This window comes from Gracilinanus agilis, chromosome 5 (genome assembly GCF_016433145.1).
Source record: "Gracilinanus agilis isolate LMUSP501 chromosome 5, AgileGrace, whole genome shotgun sequence".
Lineage (NCBI taxonomy): Eukaryota > Metazoa > Chordata > Mammalia > Didelphimorphia > Didelphidae > Gracilinanus > Gracilinanus agilis.
In genome coordinates this window covers 204,509,130-204,528,592 of record NC_058134.1, presented here as the reverse complement: position 1 = coordinate 204,528,592, position 19,463 = coordinate 204,509,130, and the positions used below count along the sequence as shown (strand labels likewise).

General features: G+C 39.3%; 1 protein-coding gene across 1 annotated transcript in view; it reads right to left on the bottom strand.

Annotated features, from left to right (window-relative positions):
- The window catches only part of TSPAN11 (tetraspanin 11), a 101,591-nt gene that overhangs the window by 15,065 nt on the left and 67,063 nt on the right, over positions 1-19,463 (bottom strand). The window contains exons 3-4 of the mRNA XM_044678139.1: positions 12,581-12,655; positions 9,848-9,952 (exon numbers count right to left, since the gene is read on the bottom strand). Of these exons, the coding sequence (XP_044534074.1) occupies positions 9,848-9,952; positions 12,581-12,655 (180 nt within the window). The remainder of the gene's footprint in view (positions 1-9,847; positions 9,953-12,580; positions 12,656-19,463) is intronic.

Here is a 19,463-nt window from a genome sequence, read left to right as displayed (position 1 = left end):
GTCAGCATACTGGGCGGATCCCTAGTGGAGACTTAGAGGAAGCCATGGCCAAGAGTCTTATAGGATGAAAGGGATGGAAGGATGGAAGAGATAGAGAATATCTCCATCAATGAGGTAAAAAAAATATTTGAAAGCTTGAAGTGATCCTTAAAAAACAAATGGAAGAAAGGCTACAATGTAAGGGACAGCTAGGTGGCTCCAGGCTTGGAGACAGGAAGACTTTGGTTCAAACTTGGCCTCAGACGCTTCCTAGTTTTATGACTTTTGGCAAGTCACTAACCCATACCACTCTTCTGCCTTGGAACTGATACTCAGTATTGATTCTAAGATGGAAGGTAGGGGCTTAAAAAAAAGAAAGAAAGAAAACAGGAGGGATAAGTGGCCTTGCTGGTCATGCTAGAGCTGTTTTCTTCTCTGACAAGGTTAATCAACCAGTGGATCAGGGAAATGTTGGAGCTTACCTTAAGCTTTAAAAAATATCAGAAAAAGTTTCTCATGTATTTCTTTTGGAAAAGATGAAGAGTTGTAGGATTAGCTGACAGTGGCAAATTAGGAACTGGTTGAGTGCCTGGGTTCAAAGAGCAGCCATTAACAATTTCACGTCACCTTGGAAGAAGGTCTTAAATGGCATGTTCTGGAGATCGTTCATGGTCCTGTGCTATTTGCCATTTTACTCAGTGACGTTGGTAAAGGCATAGATGAAATGCTATCCAATTTTCATACACAATTCACAAAGCTGGGAGGGATAACTAGCATATTGTCTGATATGAACACCAATGCCTGCCTCAAGCAGAAGATTGTGGTAGCTTTCCTGTCATCCATATTGCTCTGTTGACTCATATCGAACTACGCTCTTATTAGTGGGAATAATGAACCTGGTGAAGTGGTTGCATTATTTGAATTCATACATATTGCCATTGGGCTCAAACCAATTACCATATTTTAAATGATTATAAATTCAAATGGAGCAGATTTGAATATATGCAACAACTTCATAAGATTCATTATTCCAACTAATGGAGACATAGCTATAATGGCCCGCAAAAGACCTTATTCCCCATTTTTTTCACATAAAAAAAATTATATTTTCATGTTTAGCCACGCCTCCCCCATCCCTCCCCTCTTGTAAGAGTGGATCCCATTGATCATTGCTTTGACATAACAGTAATTACCTTTGTCAGGTAAGAACTCTTCTTAACTGAATCAGTTGGTCAGAATTGAGTGTGAACAAGACCTGTACACTTTGGAAAAGTCAAAGTCATTACAGGAGAGACTTGGCTAATCCCTAAAGAATTTACATAAAAGGAAGGCACTATATCTCAGAACTAGAGGGAGAATCAGAAGATCTAGAAAGGAAGGGGAAAATCTGGGTTCTACAGAGCTGGGTCAGAAATCAGTGACTCTTGCACAATCAATAAAGGGGTGAAAGAGAGGATAGGATTGAACTATAATTGAGAAAAGAGATAACAGTATTCAAGGCTCTGCAGGCATCTCAGAGCAGAAGAGATGCTATGGATTGATGCCATCATTACACCCACTTACTCAAGGACTGAAGAAAGTCCTGGGGAAAAGCCTAAATATTCTCTGATTTTTCTTCTCTGTCAATTCGCAGAAACTTTAATAAAATTTGCTTTTTTTGTTATGGAAACATTTCCAGTGACCTGAATTTTGCCTCAATTACAAAGAGGCCAAGGGTTAACTAGATATAGATATGAATGTAAATTTAGGCAGAGAGCCCAATCTCTGCCTGAATGTTAGGAATTTTCCTCACTGGAGGCGTGGGGAGATTGTGATTGAATTGATAACTTTTCTTTTAAAATGAACTCCTTAAAGCCTCAGAGGAGGAAAACATGTGGATCTTAGAGCCCATTATATTGCCCCTAGACATAAAATGAGCTAATTATCATAACATGGTGTTATATAATGAAAACCAAGGTCCAGATGGAAAAATATTGGGACAATATTTTCCCTTCTCCAGGCCTATGGGGCTGTGTCTATCCTCTATGGTCTTTTAAAGACCACTGACACTGTCTCAGCAATAGCATCTACTAGTTTTGTAAAACTCTTTTGAATTGTACTCATTAAGGGCAGCCAGCTTTGCACAGTAAGTGCTGAACATTTGTTTCCTTTCTGTTTCATTATCTCATACAGCTTTTTTTTGGTCATCCTCTCAGTTGTCTGTGTTCTTGACTCCCTATTTTTGTTCTTTCCTTTCTCATTCAAAGATAATTCACCTTGTCAGAGGAAATGGACAGAAAATACGAATTAAAAAGTTCTGTCCCCTCCTCCTCATCTGTTATTTTTAACCCAGGCAGCTGGATACCTACACTTATTAAGAATATTAGATCTGGAGTCAGGAAAGTTCAATTTTACATCTTTCCTCAAACATTTAATAGCCCTTTGGTACTTGGGTGAAATAACTTAGCCCCTTTTAACCTCAGTTTCCTTTTTTTATAAAATGGGGATAAGAAAAGCACCTAATTTATGGAGTTGTTGCAATGATCAAATAAGAACTAATAAAATATCATTTATAGTGCTTTGTAAACCTTAAAGCACTATATATAAATGCTATTGCTATTATTATTAGCCTATACACTATAAGCTATAATTTACCTCTTTTTTATCACCGTTTTTTCCAACACAGATAAAAACATCCTTTAAAAAATCCTTATGGTGTATCCTAGCCTTAGCTGATTCTGAGCTTTGGTATTTCTGACATTTTTCTTTGAGGACCACATCACTAGTTACCTAGTCTTGCTTCCTTCTGAACAAATCCTCCCCCCCCCCCAAAAAAAATCTGGTAAGGGCTATGCAGTTGGAGTTAAGTGACTTGTCTTGCTAAGAAGTGTCTAAGGTCACATTCAAATCCAGGACCTCTTATCTTTAGGCCTGGCTTTCTATCTATTAAGCCATCTAGCTGCCCTCTGTATGTCTTTGAAAAAGTCCAAGTTGGTTGATGAACATACACACAAATCTCATTAGATAACTGCCCTTTTTACTCTTCATAGGCTAATTGTGGGATTCCTGGGCTGGAACTGCAACTGCGATGGAGCACCTCAGATCCACCACTGGAGGTCTAAGGTTCTGCCAGAGGCTGGTGGGGAGGAACTTCGGGGAGAGGCATCTGGTGTGGCATGAAGATTTGACCTCAGGGTAGATGAGCCCAGCAGGTCAGCTCAATTTTTCTAATCCAGTATACCAAGGTTGAAGAGAGAAGACAGAAGATTCCCTCCAGGGCAGAGCAGCTCAAATGCACTGTTTCAATAAGCCAACAGAGAGAGTTTACAGTCCACCAGAGAGAAAAAAAAAGTTAAAAAAAAAAAAAACCAAAGAGGCAATGACTGAAAGCTTCTACAGGGATAAAGACAAAAAAATAGAACCAATGGAGGTCAACAGGATACAAGGAACTTCAAGCAAAACCTCAAAAAATCCAGGGAATTGGACTCAGGCTCTGGAAGACCTCAAAAAGGAATTCAAAGATCAAATAAGACAGGTTGAAGAGAAATGATAAAAGTAAAACAATAATTTAAAAAGCAAAATAGGTCATCTGGAAACAGAAGCACGTGAATTAAAACAAGAAAATATTGTCTTAAAAGCCAGAATTGACCAAGTAGAAAATGAGGCAAAAAGGTCAAAGCATGAAAAGAAAGATGAGGAAACTGGAGCAGACTTAGGTTAAGCGATTCGTCTAGAGCTGTACAGCTAGTAAATGTCTGAGGCAGAATATGAGCCCAGCCCTTCCTGACTCTAAGTATAGTGCTTTATCCTATAAGTCATCTACGAGCAAGAAAATGCCTATGAACATTTCTTCATATTGGTCAGAATCAGAATCCAGGATAGCAGTTTCTTCTGTGGCTTCTTTTTTATTTGTTTAAAAATTATTTTTAGCTTTATCATGGTCTTAACAAATATCAATGAATATAAGCATTTCCATAAATAATGAACAGAAAAAGAGAACTGCATGTGGAACTCTGATCTCTATGACATATGGCTTAGATTGTAAAAATATATTAGTCAACACAGTAGTACCAACACTTCCCTGCTGGTCTGCAGCCAGTTCTAATCTTCCACTTTCTTCTGCTTTTTTCTATAAAATGAGGATAACAGCATTTATCTCTCAGGATTGTGTGGATTAAATGAAAATATTTGTAAAGTGTTTAGCATCTTACCTGGTATATAGTAAGAACTATGTAAATGTTGGCTATAATGATAGTTATTATTATTGTTCAATATATTGTTCTTGTTTCACTGATGCTTGTTTCTTTTTTTTTTCTTCTTTGATGTCACTAATACTATCCTGAAATTCTCCCTTAAACACACTCTTCCTTACTACCTCGAAGCCTTTTCTTGTAACAGATTAAATATGGTCAAGCAAAAAAAAGTCATATATTAACTACATCTGAAAATATTTCTCTCAATCTGTATCTATTGTATACCTATATGTGAAGAAGTGTGAGGCATGCTTCTTCATTGGCCTTGTGAAGGCTTCATTGGTCCAACCCAATAAGAATCTCTACTATAACTTACTCAACAAATGGTTTGTCCAGCCTACAGGAAATCCATTCCACTTTTGGAGTTTGATTGTTAGCAGTGTTTTCTTCACATCAAATCTTAAGTTACTTCATTTCAATTTCCACTCAGTGTTCCTGGTTCTGTTCTTTGGAGCCAGACAGAACATGTCTAATCCTCCATGTGCCAGCCCTTCATGTAATTGAAGACAGCTATCATATCTTCTCCACAAGGATAAATGTGCCCAATTCCTTCCACTGATACTCATATGCTAGGGACTCAAGTCCCTTCACCAACCTGGTTGGACTTTTCTGGACACTCTCTAGCTTATCAGTATCCTTCTTAAACTGCAGTCCCCAGAACTGGGTACAAATTTCTAGATGAAGTCTGATAAAGGTAGAATACCACTGGAATATAATGTTCCTCTTCATGTAGATTCTATCTCTCTTATTGAAATGCAGTTGCACAGTAGAATATAAAAAAGATTTTGTACCAAAAACCCTGAATTTTTATTACACATAGCTTATTCTGAAAGAAAGGGGAGGAGGGTAGAACTTTCCTCATGCTAAATATATGATAAATTCAACATGTAACTTTCAAAGCTGTCTTCCTTGATTGTGTTTCCTTCTCTTTTCATCTGTGAATTAAAATTTTTTTTCTACCCTTGTTTTTTTCTTTCCTTCTTCTCCCACTCTTTTGGGCAAACCTATTACTATCCTTTCTCTTTCTCTCCAAGTTTCCTACCCCCATTGGAAAAAACAAAACAAAACTCTTGTAATTGTAATTGGAGGCCTGGTGCCTGCATAGGACCCATTAGCTTGCTTGGCTGCTACTGGCTTTCCACTTGGAGGATGCTGGTAGAATGGCTTCCTGGGGAATCATAATGACATGTAAAAGAAATGTCTGTGGCTCGGTATCAGTGGGAAATGGGAGGTCTTCAAGCCCTCAGTTCAGCATTTGTGTGGTATCTGGACACAAACTTGATGGGACCAATGCTGAGAAGATTCTAAGCCAAATTGGGTTGCTTTCTTGACTAAAAATGGTATATGTTGGGGTCAGCTGAGTAGCTCAGTGGATTGAGAGCCAGGCCTAGAGATGGGAGGTCCCAGGTTCAAATATGACCTCAGACACTTCCCAGCTGTATGACCCTGGGCAAGTCACTTAACTCCTATTGCCCAGCCATTACTACTCTTCTGCCTTGGAACCAATACACAGTGTTGATTCCAAGATGGAAGGTAAGCGTTTAAAAAAAAAATTGGTATGTGTGGGAGTGACTCCTAAATGACTCTGGGTCCCAAATCCCATCAGGGAGAACTCAACATGAGAAGCCCAGGAGGGATCAGGTTTTCTTTAAAGACAAGACACTGATTTCCTTCCCTCCCTCCCTTCCTCCCTCCCTCCTTCCTTCCTGCCTTCCATCAAATCAAGCACTTGTTGAATACAAAAAAAAGTAATAATCTTTGGTGAATTATGTTAAGATTCTTTTCCTTCCTGCCTTCCATCAAATCAAGCACTTGTTGAATACAAAAAAAAGTAATAATCTTTGGTGAATTATGTTAAGATTCTTTTCCTTGCTTGCAGAATCTGTAGAACTTTGTGTTTGGGGATATTCATGTACAAAGTGTTCAAGGACAATGGGGAATCAGGTGAAAGTCCAGTGATTATATTCTTCCATAGAGACTGCAGAGAACTGTTCTAGATTAGGAGTATGGACAATGTATTCAAAATGCACTCCTGCCTATTTGGGGAGGACAGCAAAATTTTGAAATAGGGAACGGTGTAATAAGAGTCTGGCACATATCACCAACATCTATATTTTCCTATCTAAGAATATGGAATATTTAGCAATATTGTTTAGATACCTTCTGGCAGCATCATTTGGATACTTGCTAATCTCTATATGCCATAAGATCTGTCTGATTGGATAGGTCTTAGGAAGTTCAAAGTTAAGTCATGGCAACATACTTTGGAAGGCAATAGGTCTTTCTTCAGTCTTCTATGAGGTCACCCAGAGATGTCAGAGTTGCTTTCTCTAGGAATTGCTTTCAATAATGCTAGGCTCTTCTCTGACAGTCTCCATGGGTTCACACTAATTTATGTTATCTAATTTCAACTGGGTCCTCACTGCCACACGGCAATCTTTCTAATCCCAAATTGTTTCTGTATTTCTTGGGCACATCAATTGTTCCAAAATTTTGTTCTCTTCTCAAGCTTCCCATTAGCAGGCTCTTCTCCTGCCATCTTAGCTGAGACATTACCATGAAAATGAATGTCATTTTTCTCCAACTTCCTCTTATCACCATTTAATTTCCTCTAGGCATTATCCCTCACTATTTTCTCCTTCAGTGTAATTAACTGATAAAGAGGCAGCACTTCTCCTTGCCAAGGTCTACCTCTCTACATGAATCTTAGATCTCATCCCCTCTTACTCTTTCCAGAAGATTGTCCCCACTTTCATCAACCCTCTCTTATTTTTAATCTCTCTGTTTCCTAGTTACACACACAAAACCCCCAAATCTTCCCAGTCTAAAAAACAAAAACCTCATTAAATCTTACCATCCTTCCTAATTATCACCCCTATATCTCTCTTCCCCCCTTCCAGAAAACTCCTACAAAAAGCTATCTATACCCATTGCCTCTACCTCTTCTCTTTTTATTATCTTCTAAATCCTCTTGAATCTGGCTCCCAAACCATGTCATCCATTTCAAACTGATTTCCTTAAAGTTTCCAATTATTTTTAATCGCTACATCAAAAGCCATTCCCCCCTTCCCTCCCCCTCCCCAGTCTCCATCCTTCCCAACTTGGCTGAAACATTTGACACTGCTATCTTCCCTAGCTTGATACTCAAACCTCTCCAGGGTTTTGTAACATGGTTCTTTCAGTTCTCTTACCTGTCTGAATCTCCTTTGTTAGATCTTCATCTATGTTATGTTCACTGGGAATATGCATCAAGCCCTTTATTGGACCCTCTTCTCTTTTCTCTCTCTATTTTTGTTCTTGGTGATCTCAGCAATACCAAACATTTCAATTATCATCTTTAAGGAGATGAATCCTAGTAATTTATAATCAAAGTGATATGATCCCATTCCTCTGCTCTTCCCTCTTTACCTAGCTCAAATGACTGTTTCTTATATTATTTCTCTCTTTTTAATTCTCTCTTTATGATCCACCTTCTAAAATTGGTTTGTTTTTGCTTGTGACTATTCCCTCCCTGACACCTTCCTTTTTAAACTCTTTTCTCTTTTCTTATTATCCCCACTTATTTCTCTAGTGATTTTTATATAAACACTTCTAATTCTTGTGGGGTTCCTCTTGTATTCTGTGTTTGCATTCCAAAGTCTAGACCCAGTTTCATTCTTTCATATGTTTGAATATCCTCTATTCTATTAAATATGCATTTCCCTCTTGTAGGATTATTTTCAGGCTTTTAGAATAAGTTATTGTTGATTGTAAGCCTTTTCTTTTTGAAATGTCATATTCTAAGATTTTATCTTTTTTAAAGCAGTTACAATTGGTAGTTGAATTCTTTCTTTTTGATTGCTTAAGTATTTTTATTTTGCTTGGAAGTTCTGGATTTGGGCAACAATATTTCTAGTGTTTTCTTTTTGAGATTTTTTTTTCGGGAGTGATAAGTAGATTCTATTTTTTTACTTTGCCCTCTGGTTATAATAGATCTATGTAATTTTCTTTTTTGATTTCTTGAAATATGGTTTCTAAGGATTTCTTGTCATGATTTCTAGAGAATACCTGAATAATCCATAAATTATCTTTATCTGACCCATTTTTCAGGTCAGTTGTTTTTGATAGTTGAACTCATATTTTGAAATCTTTTGATTTTCTTCTAATGTTTCTTACTGTCTTATGAAATTGAGTTATGTTTGTCATATTCCATTCTTCATGGATTAGATTCCTTGGGTAAGTTTTTCTACATTTTATTTTAAGCTATTTATTTTCCCCCCAAAAAACTCCAATTCCATTTTTTCTCTTGCTTAATTTTTCCAGATACCTTTGGAATCTTTTCTCTCCCAAGTTCTGTTTGTATTTGTCACTTGCCTCTTTTGGATTTATTTCTTGAACTGCCTCTTATCCTTTTCTGCATTGTATTTGGAGTTATTTCCTATTTACATATCCTAATTGCCTGTTTCTGGATTGAATCTTTGTGCCAGGGCTAGGTTTTACCTCAGCCTATGCTGTCAGATGGAGTAGGTATGTTCTGTTTAGTGCTACTTCTTTAGTGGTCTGCATGCTGCTGTTGCTGTTGCTTCTGTTTTTGTTTTTTTTTTAATTTATTAGGATAAAACTCCATTCTCTATCCAAATCCCTGGCTTCTACCTCTATCTTTTGGAATCCCAAAGAAAGTGCTGGCCTCAGGCCATCTTTATCTCCTATACAATTTCCAAATGTGAGTTGACTCTGTCCTCTGAAAACCTTTAATTTTCCCTTCTAGAAGGAATATCAGCTTGCCCTTGGTACATATTATAGTAGCTATTCGACCATGGCAAATTCTCTTGCTTGTAGGAAGCAAGAATCTGAGTCCTCAGTTTCCTATTAATCTTGTTGGAAGCTCTTGTAGCTCTCTCTAGTAGTGAATGGTTGTGATAAACTGTTTGTTCCTCTCCTGGGTGCTCCCAAAGAAGACTTTATTTATTTATAGTAGTCTTTTGCAGAGCTGAGGCTAGCTGTTCAAAGGTATTTGATCTGCCATTAGTCACTTCCTGCTAATGATCCAATGCAAACAGAAGCTGAGCACAGCTTGTATTTAGAAGGGGATTTATAGATGATGATAATTCATCATCATCATCATCATCATCATCATCATCGACAATTACACCTCTTCCTACCCCTTCTGCTCTCTCACTATATTCAGTTTTTAGTTACCTTCTTCAGCCTTTCAGTTTTTCTCCTGCTCTTTGTTTTCCCTTCATTCTTTAAAAATGGGCACCTATGTACTTTTTTTGGGAGAGGGATCCCAACAATGTGTGAATGATCTCTCTCATTGTTTTATACAAATATTAAGATTTTTCTGTGGTTTGATTCACACATGTTTTTCTTCCTACCTATAAGCTGTGTTCCACAAACTATTGTGGACTCAGGTGAGCACTTTGCTACAAGATCCTGACAAATGAAGAAAACAAAAAGATGAGATTTATCAGAAAAATATTTCTGGATTTGGGTTATCTCAGTCTTTGATGCTTGCCCAATATGGAATTCTCTTTGGCACAACTAATTTCTTTTCTATAGGGGAGCCTGGGAGGTGAAGGATGAAGAATGGGTTTAGAGATTGAATGAATAAAGGGAATGGGGATTGGAAGCTAGAAAAGGGAGTGGCATCTTACATCCTGCTGCAGTTGGTCCACCGAGTATGTGATTTCCTTTGCTCTGGGCTGGCCATAGTTCTCAGTCAGAGTCTGGTTCAGATGCTGTTTTAGCTCGTCGCTTAGCTGAGAAAGAGAGAGAGAGAGAGAGAGAGAGAGACAAACAGACAGACAGAGAGAGACAGACAGAGAGAGACAGAGGGACAGAGACAGAGAAAGAGAGACACAGAGACACACACAGAGGTAGACACAGAGAGACAGAGACAGAGATAGAGACAGAGACAGAGAGATAGACAGAGAGACAGAGAGAGACAGAAACAGACAGAGACAGAGATAGAGACAGAGACACAGAGACAGAGACACACAGAGACAGAGACACACAGAGAGAGAAGTAGGGATGGAACAGAATTAATATGATTCGGGCACCACCTGCTTTCAAAAATCTTCATGTCCCAGGCCATGTACAACCATCTTATGCTTAAGTTCATGGTCATGCACCTTAGGATGAGTTGATCAGCAATGATGTTATTCCTTGATGCTGACCAGAGTGTAGGCCTTTGCCCTAGCTTCCCCAGGGATGTGACTCAATTTTCTACAAATTTCCTTCCTTAGCCTAGTTTTCAGTGATCTCTATTTGGCCCCAATTTACCTTATCTCATACAACTTCCAGAAAGTTCCTTCCATAGCCAAGATGATAGAGTCATTGGCTCTTCAAAATAAATTCTGCTTGCCAACCTCTGTACCTTTGTTTGTGATTACCTCTCACTTATCCAAATCCTACTTATCTTCGAGCCATGGTTTGAAATTTCAAGTATTTTTCATAGGAATGAGTGTTGTGTTTTGTCAAAAGCTTTTTCTATTGATATAATTAGTCAGAGTCTGATTCAGATGCTGTTTTAGCACCTCCCTTAGCTGGGAAGGAGAGAGATTGATCTATTGACATAATGATATGATTTTTGTTCCCTTTGTTGTTGATGTATTCAATTATGTTAACAGAAATTTCTTTGTCCACTGAAGGCTGTCTTTTTTTTTTTTTTTAAACCCTTGTACTTCGGTGTATTGTCTCATAGGTGGAAGATTGGTAAGGGTGGGCAATGGGGGTCAAGTGACCTGCCCAGGGTCACACAGCTGGGAAGTGGCTGAGGCCGGGTTTGAACCCAGGACCTCCTGTCTCTAGGCCTGGCTCTCACTCCACTGAGCTACCCAGCTGCCCCCATGAAGGCTGTCTTAATACCTAAGCCCTCAGGGCTCTCTCCCTTACCTGATTTCCTCTGGTACTTATTGTCTACTTTATTTGTGCATTTCTGGAGCTAGAAAATCCTTAGAGATCAACTATAACTCTTCCATATCACTGGTCAGGTAACTGAGGCATAGAGAGAGGAAAAAACCTTTTAAAAATCACACAGTTAAGTGGTAAATCTGGGATTCACACCCAGCTTTCCTGTCACTAAATTCAGGGTTATTCCCATCACACCACACCTGGCATTTCTCTTATATTAATTTTAGGTGTGTCTCTAAATTGATGGGATGTCTTTAAATAGAAGGTAGATGACAATGTATCAGGCACATTGCGGAGGATAATTCTGTTTGGGTATGGGTTGGAGCAGATGACTTCTGAGTTCTTTTTCTGTGAGGTTCTTGGAATATAAGCTTTAGAGGGCAGGGGACTTGATACTAGTTTTTGAACTCTGTGTAGTGGCCAACATAGTACCTTGACATTCATTAAATATTGATTGATTTCTTAAATCATTGACTAAACCATTAACCCTAAACCATTCAACCTAGGATTGAAAGGGAAAGAAGTTCAACCAGTGACTTCAATAATTATCCCAGAATGAGAATTTGACCTTTCTCTTTGACAGAGCCACCCTACAAGCTCAGGCTCTCATACCTCTTGCCTGGATGAATACAAAAACCTCCTGTTTGCTTTCACTCTGTCCAGCTTCTCACCTTTCCCAGCCCTCGTCTATAAAGCTGCCATAGTGATTTTCTTAAAGCACAGCTTTGACCTTGTCACTCAATAAATTCCAGGGCTTCCAATTAACTCTAGGATCCAATACGAACTCTTTAGTTTGGCATTTAAAGTTCATCACAACCTGGCTCCAGCCCACCGCTCTGGGCTTATTATATATTACTACCCCTCGTGAACAGTCCAGTCTTGCCAAACTGGCCTTCTTGCTCTTCTCTGCACATGACATTCTATCTGCCCATCTCCATGTCTTTGAACAGGCTGTCTCCCATTCTTGGAATGCACTGCCTTGTCATCTGTGGCGTCTATCCTCACTAAAGGTCAGCCGAAGCCTTACCTCCTACATGAGGCCTTTCCTGATTCCCCAGATGCTAGTACCTCCCCATACCTGACCTCGCCTTTATTTTGTTTATATTTGATATCTATTTGTATACCAATGTATTGCCTTTCCTACTAGAATAAAAGCTACTTGAGGGGAGGAACTGCTTCATTTTTGTCTTTGTGTTCTTGGCCCAAGACTCGGCATACCATAGTTACTTAATAAATGGTTATTGATTGATTTCTTCTCTAGAATCTTTGCTAGGATGAAGCAACCAAGGAGAATGAGTGGAAGTCAGGGAGGTATAAGTTGGAGGTACAGGGATACTTCAAGATATGGCAACAACCTCTTTTGTCTCATATCTTCTCTCTGCCCCCATTTTATTCCCTCTTCCTGCCGACTCACAGTAACAGATAAAGATGAGACCTTGGGAGGAGAACATGGAGTAGAAAGCTAGTCAACTCACCTTCTGGTAGTAAAGATGGGCAAGAACTCCAGCTACCAGCTCAATGAGGAAGATGACAAGCAACAGGCAGAAATACTAGGAATAAAGAGAGAATACAATCATTTGGGTCAGACTGTAGGATCTGGGAGTTGTTGGAAACCAGGTTGGTAAAAGGGCAGTAGCTGGCAGCTTGCATCATCATCAGCATCCACTTCAAGGGAAGGGGATATGAAATCAATGGCTTCAAATCTAGAAAGGGCTATTATGTAAAAGAGGAAATAGGACCTCATTTTACTTGATTTCAACATACTCCTCCAGTTCTTGTATACATGAGTGGCAATTGGAAAAATAAAGGTAGAAAAATATCAAAAATAAAAAATTAAATAACACATGAAATCCACACTCTTTTTCCCAAACTGCATAAAGTCTTGCAGCAGTTTGGCCAATCATGCTTGTTCTTCCTCTGAGAAACATTAGTGTGAGTCTTTACATTGCTTTATGAAACATTGGCTCTCGAATCAGGTTTTGTCCAGTTTTTGCATGTAAAAAGTGTTGTTGAGTGGAGCAGTCCTTCTCTTTGTTTCATTAATGCTACTTAATTATTAATAATGACCCCAAAGCACAAGAGTAATGATGCTGGTAGCTCTGATAAGCCCAAGGAAAGTCATTAAGTGCCTATATTTACATAAGAAATACTCATTAAATAATGGGGTTCCCTATTATGAACAATTTTCAATTATGTGAAGGGTCTTAGAATGTATTAGTTGCATAAAACAACTGTATTCTGCTTGGCCCTGGAGGGAGTGGTGGCACCAAATGGGTGGAAATCACAAAGGGGCTGATTTTGGTTTAAGGCACTGATTTCCAAAGTGGGCACTACCGCCCCCTGGTGGGTGCTGCAGCGATCCAGGAGAGTGATGATGGCCACAGGTGCATTTATCTTTCCTATTAATTGCTATTAAACTTGAAATAAATTAATTTCCAGGGGGCTAAGTAATATTTTTTTCTGGAAAGGGGGTGGTAGGCCAAAAAAGTTTGGGAACCACTGGTTTAAGGTAAGGTAGAATTTCTTCACAATTAGGGTTTTCCCAAAATGGAATGAGCCACCACCTAAAGTAGTGAGCTCCCTATTGCTAAAGGCATTCAAGCAAAATTCCTCAAAGACCTTTTATTGGAAATATTGTACATGAAAAAGGGCAGCTAGTGACTTGGAATTAGGAGGACTTGAGTTCAAATCCTGCTTCAGGCACTTCTTATTTTTTCAAACTCTTTACCTCCCATCTTTGAATCCATACTCAGTACTGGTTTCAAGGCAGAAGAACGGAAAGTGCTAGGCAAATGGACTTCTGCAACTTGCCCAGGAGCACACAGGTACAAAGTGTCTGAGGCCAGATTTGAACATAAGACCTTCCCATCTCCAGCCCTAGCTCTCTATCTACTGAGTCACTTAGCTGCCCCACTTACAAGTTCTATAGGACCCTAAGTCATTTAATCTTTTCTCAGTCTCAGTTTCCCAGGCTGTAAAATGGGGATAGTAATAGCACCTACCTCACAGAGTTGTCATAAAGATCTAATGCAATTATATATAGAAAGTATCTCACAAACCTTAAAGGTCTACATAAATGCTAGCTGCTATTATAACTATTATTGTATTCATGATTCACCTGGGGTTGAACAGAATCATCTCTGAGATTCTTTTTAACGATAGCATCATAATATCCTTTGCTCCACACTGTCCTAGGCACTATGGATACAACCCTGCTCTCAGGTCGTTTACAATCTGGATGGATCACTATACTTTTAGATAAAGGAGAAGTTTTGGCTTGCTACCCCTAGAAGGAGCCTAGTGGTAAAAGCCTAGAGATTGGTTTGGCCTCTTCTACGGAGACCGTTCTAGGTAGAGAAATAGTGTCACTGTGCCAACTCTTCCCCCAACTTATGCCATTCCTATAAATTGGGAAATTTCCCCCTTTCTGACTCACTTCGAGGAGCTGCTGGTGAAGATTCTGCTTAGCTCAACTATTTCCCCCTGAAAGAGGAGACTATTCCTTTCTTCTTCTCTCGATAACCTCTTCCTTAGTGGTCTCCACAGATCTCATGGCTTCAGCTGTTATCTCTACACAGATGTCTCCCGTAACTACACAGCCAATTCTACTCTGTCTTGAGCTCTGGTACCACACTCTGTATCTGCCCTTTGGATGTCTTGAATTGGATTTTATACAGGCATCTCAAATTCAATATGTCCCAAATGGAACTTATTCTCTTTCCCCCTTAATTTGCCCTTCCTCCTAAGCTCCTGGTCACCTTCTTATTTCTATCATGGGTACCATTATTATTCTAGTCGCCTCGGCTCACAACCTAGGAGTCATCTTCAACTCTTCTCTCTCACTGACTCTCCCCCAGTCAATCAGTGGCCAGGTCTGATGGATTTGGCCATTAGAATATCTACTGCTCTGGCTCTACAGCTGTACTACAACCATCCTAGCTCAGTTCCTCATCACCTCTCACCTGACCTTCAACCAACCTCTGCCCACTCCAATCAGTCGGCCATAGCTGCCACACTGATATTCATAAAGCCCAGCTCTGTCAATAACTCACCGCTAGACGCTTCAGAGTTTCTTCTGTTCCTTAAGACAAAATACAATAAATCCCTTGGCATTTAAAGCACTTTATAACCTTGCTCTAACCGTTCTTTTCATGTTGATTATACAGCACTCCCACTCACACACTCTTTTTTCCAGACAAACCGGCTTACTTGTTTTTCCCCAACTTTCCATCTTATCTCCATTTCTTTGCACAGGTTGCCCCAAATCCTGAAATGTTTTCCTTCTTCATTTCCAGTTCTTGCAATCACTAACTCTCGTCCAGACCCACCTCAAAATCCCTCCTCCCCTTAAAAAAACCAAAACAAAACACCCTACCTTCCATCTTAGAATCAATACTGTGTATTAGTTTCAAAGCAGAAGAGTGGTAAGGGATAGGCAATGGGGGTTAAGTGACTTGCCCAGGGTCACACAGCTAGGAAATGTATAAGACCAGATTTGAACCTAGGATCTCCCATCTCTAGACCTGGCTCTCCATCCACTGCGCCACTAAGCTGACCCCAAATATCACCGCTTTTAAGAAGCCTTTTCCTGGTTCCCCCTAGTTGGTAGTCTGCCCCTCCATCATTGTATACTCTATTTTGTAAATGTAGCATCATTTGGTTATCTCTTTCTCCCATTCCCTCCCCCTATCATCGATTAGGCAAGAAATACAAAACCTATTAAGATATAAAATCACTCCTCCCCATTGAACATATTGTTTCTACTAACATACAGAATGTAAACTCCTTGAGGGTAGAGACTGTCTTTTTTTTTTTTTTTTTTGTCTTCACATCCATTGAGCCTAGCTTAGTGGCAGCCACAGAATTAGCAATGAATATATGTTTGTCAATTGATTGATTGGTTCCACTGACTCTAAGAGGAGAAGTTCTGAAGAGCTCGACTTCAGCTCCCTCTACATCTTCCCAGTTTCTCCTCTCTTTTGGCAGTTGGCTCTTGCCCAGTCTCTGGAGGTGGGTATAATTTAACATCTGCTGGGTTGGCTACGTGGTACTCTAACAACAGTGATTAGAATGTTTTGCCTCATTAACTTGTTGATTTTCAGGCTTCACGGTGGTAGCACACCTGTGAGTCCTACAAAGCAGGAGGAATGCTCCATTAGAGTCGACAGAGGAGGGTGAGTATCTACAGAAAACGTAGGATGCTGGCCATGGAGGGAGGTGGGGAGTCTCTGGATACCCTTAGAGTCCTTCTCCTTCTTCTGACCTTCAGTCCAATGTTAGATTCCAGTCCCAAACCTAGTTTCTCTTTGATGTGTGAAATCTGTGTTAATGGCCCAGCCCCACGCTGGTTCCTGGGAAAAATACCAGTTATAGCTACTGTTGAAGGGGGTGTTGGGGGAGGAGTAGTAGGAAAGATAAAAAAAAACCTGCAGCGGCCTATATCTTGATTTAGTGGCAGGCTAAATGAGTACATGTCAGCTCCTTAAAGGCATGTTCTGAGGAATCACACAGGCTGTCAGACCTGAGCTGAGTTGTCAGAAGTTGGGAGGAAATCTCAAAAAGATGAAAAAAAAATGCCAAAGGATATTCTTTTTTCCTAGGTCTTTCCTCCTTCCACCTAACAGGTTCTGATGGGTAAAATCCCCTTGGGAGAAAAGTCAGTGCCTGGTCCCTAGAAAGAGGCTAAGGATAACTGGGTGCTTTTCCTATGGGTGTCACTAATGATAAAGATCACTCCACTGGGCAGTGACAAAGGACTCTGGGTTGCTGGACTCCCAGATGAAGTAGCTGAGGGTGATTCTGAAAGGGAAAGTGTAAAGCGAATCATATGTTGTTTATACAGTAGTGATTTTGAGGGCTAGAAGTAGGCCTGAGTCACCTTGGGCATGAAGAAGCCTCAGGGATTTGAGCACAAGGTTTTCTTCATTCCAATCAGTTTGCATCGATTAATTCTGTTTATATATTACAGTTATCTGGTTCTGGAGCCTTGGATGGCCAGAGCATTGGTTCAATGATGCTAAGACCCTTGGTCTAACTGGAGGTCTTCAAGGAAAGCCTAGACAACTACTTGCTGGATATGCTGCAAAAGGAAATAGTGTTTGGTAAGATTTGGAATAATTGACTTCCAAAAGTTCATTTCTAAACATAGAATTAATCCCCAATATTAATTATCTTCATAAATTATCAACTGCAAAAGTTTTAAAAGGTAATTAGATTGCACAGTGGTTAGAGTTCTGGGCCTGGAGTCAGGAAGACTCGTTTTCCTGAGTCCAAATCTGGCCTCAGACACTAGCCGTGTGACCTTGGGTAAGTCACTTAACCCTGCCTCAGTTTCTTTGACTTTAAAACAAGCTGGAGAAGCAAATGACAAACTACTCTAGCATCTTTGCCAAGAAAACCCCAAATGGGGTCAAGAAAAGACTGAGCAACATAGTTTTTTTTTAAAGCAACAAATTAATGAACCAGTTCAAGCCAGCCACAAACATAATTTGTATTTGTCCAAATATAGAATGCCCCACAATAGAGGCCATACTTCTAATATGAGATCTTTGTTGTTTTTTAATTCAATTTTATTTTACTTTCAGTTTCAAATTGTCTTTTCCATTCCCTTCCCTACTCAATGGGAAGGCAAGAAATACAAAACCTATTACAAATATGAAGTCCCTCAATAGAAATTTCTCCATTTGCCATTAAAAAAAAAAGACCCAAAGGCCCCAACCAGGTAAGAAAAAGAAAGAGAAAAAATGTGCTTCATTATGCACTCTGAGTTCATGAATTGTCTACCTGGATGTGAATAGCATTTTTTTTTATCATGAGCCCTTTAGAATTCTGGCTGGTCATTGTGCTGGTCAGAATTACTAAATCTTTCACATTGATTATCTTTGCAATATTACTGTTACTTTGTAAACTTCTGCTTCTACTCACTTTACTTTGTATCAGTTCATAGAAATCTTTCCAAGTTTTTCTAACCCTATGTGAGTATAGATTTTATATGTAGAGTTATAATAAGATTATTTTTTAAATTGGACTTTTTTTCAATAGTCTAGAGAGCTTCTGTAGAACAACTTCCTTTACCAATGGTCATTAGCACCTTCTCTGCAACTTAATAGTCTTAGAAACTCACCTAGGTATATTGAGAGTGATTTGCCCAGCAGTATAGTCAGGATACATCAGAGGAAGGACTTGAACCCCAGTGTTCTTTACTTTGAAGCCACTCTATCCACTCCACCATAGTACCTCTTATACAAAATTTCCTGTTATAAATAAATCTATTGTGAAATTTATGTTAAATACTTTTATTTAAATAAATTTATTTTATTCACTTTTATCCCTACTTTTAAAATCTTTATTAGTTTGATATCATTCCCTTATTTAAAATTTGATTATGAACCAGACTGAGTCCCTGGATAAACTAAATATGATAAACAATTCATCTTCTATTCTTACTAATGCTGTATTTGTTTTTGAAAACTAGTGAACAAGAACAAAGTGAAACATCAAAAATTTATCTGAACTAAAGCTCATCCTAAGCTAATATGTTTCCTCCACTTGGAGCACCTGGTGGAAAATGTTGTGTTTGTAGTGATGGATTTAAAAACAAGGCTTCCAAGCAACCATGACCTTTTGTTATAGCAGCTCTCCTACAGATATCTACTAAGGTCTAGTCACCCCTGCCATTGTACAAGTCTAACTCTGTGAGTACCGATGGATTAAAAAAAAATCCCCATCTCTGATGTGCCTAAGGCATTTTCATGAGCAGCCAAGAATTGGAACTTTTGGATCTTTAAGTCAGAGAATCCCAGAATATTCGTGCTCTGAGGGTTTTTAAGAGTTCAACTAGTTGCACTGATTCTGCCATAAGGCACGAAGCTCCTTCATGGATTTCCTCTTCATTATTCACTGACAACCTAGATCATAGGTGCCATCAGTTCACAAGCTTTCCTCTGAGGTTCAGGGTTTACAGATGGAGAGGGGAGGAGGAAGATGGGAGTGGGAAGGTCAACTTCCATTCAGAATGATGTGGTCATAACATAATGTGAAGGAACTAAAAAAAAGTAAAGAAGGAGTCCTAAATTGGTCTTGATATTCTACAGCTGGGGAATAGAACCCCGGCTTCAAGTCTACTTTGCTTGGACATGAAAAATTACAAAAACAGAGAGGGCAAGGGTTGGTGATTAAAAACTAAACAAAACCAAAACAAAACAGTCAGAGAAAACAAAACCAGCTGTTTAAGAAGTAACAACAATTGGGTGTGTTATTTCCTGGAAGGCAGTTGCAAGCTCAAGGCGGGGAGGCCTGGGGTTTAGGGGTTTGGCTGTTCCTGCATCTGAGGCCCAGGGTTATAGCTAGAACAACTTG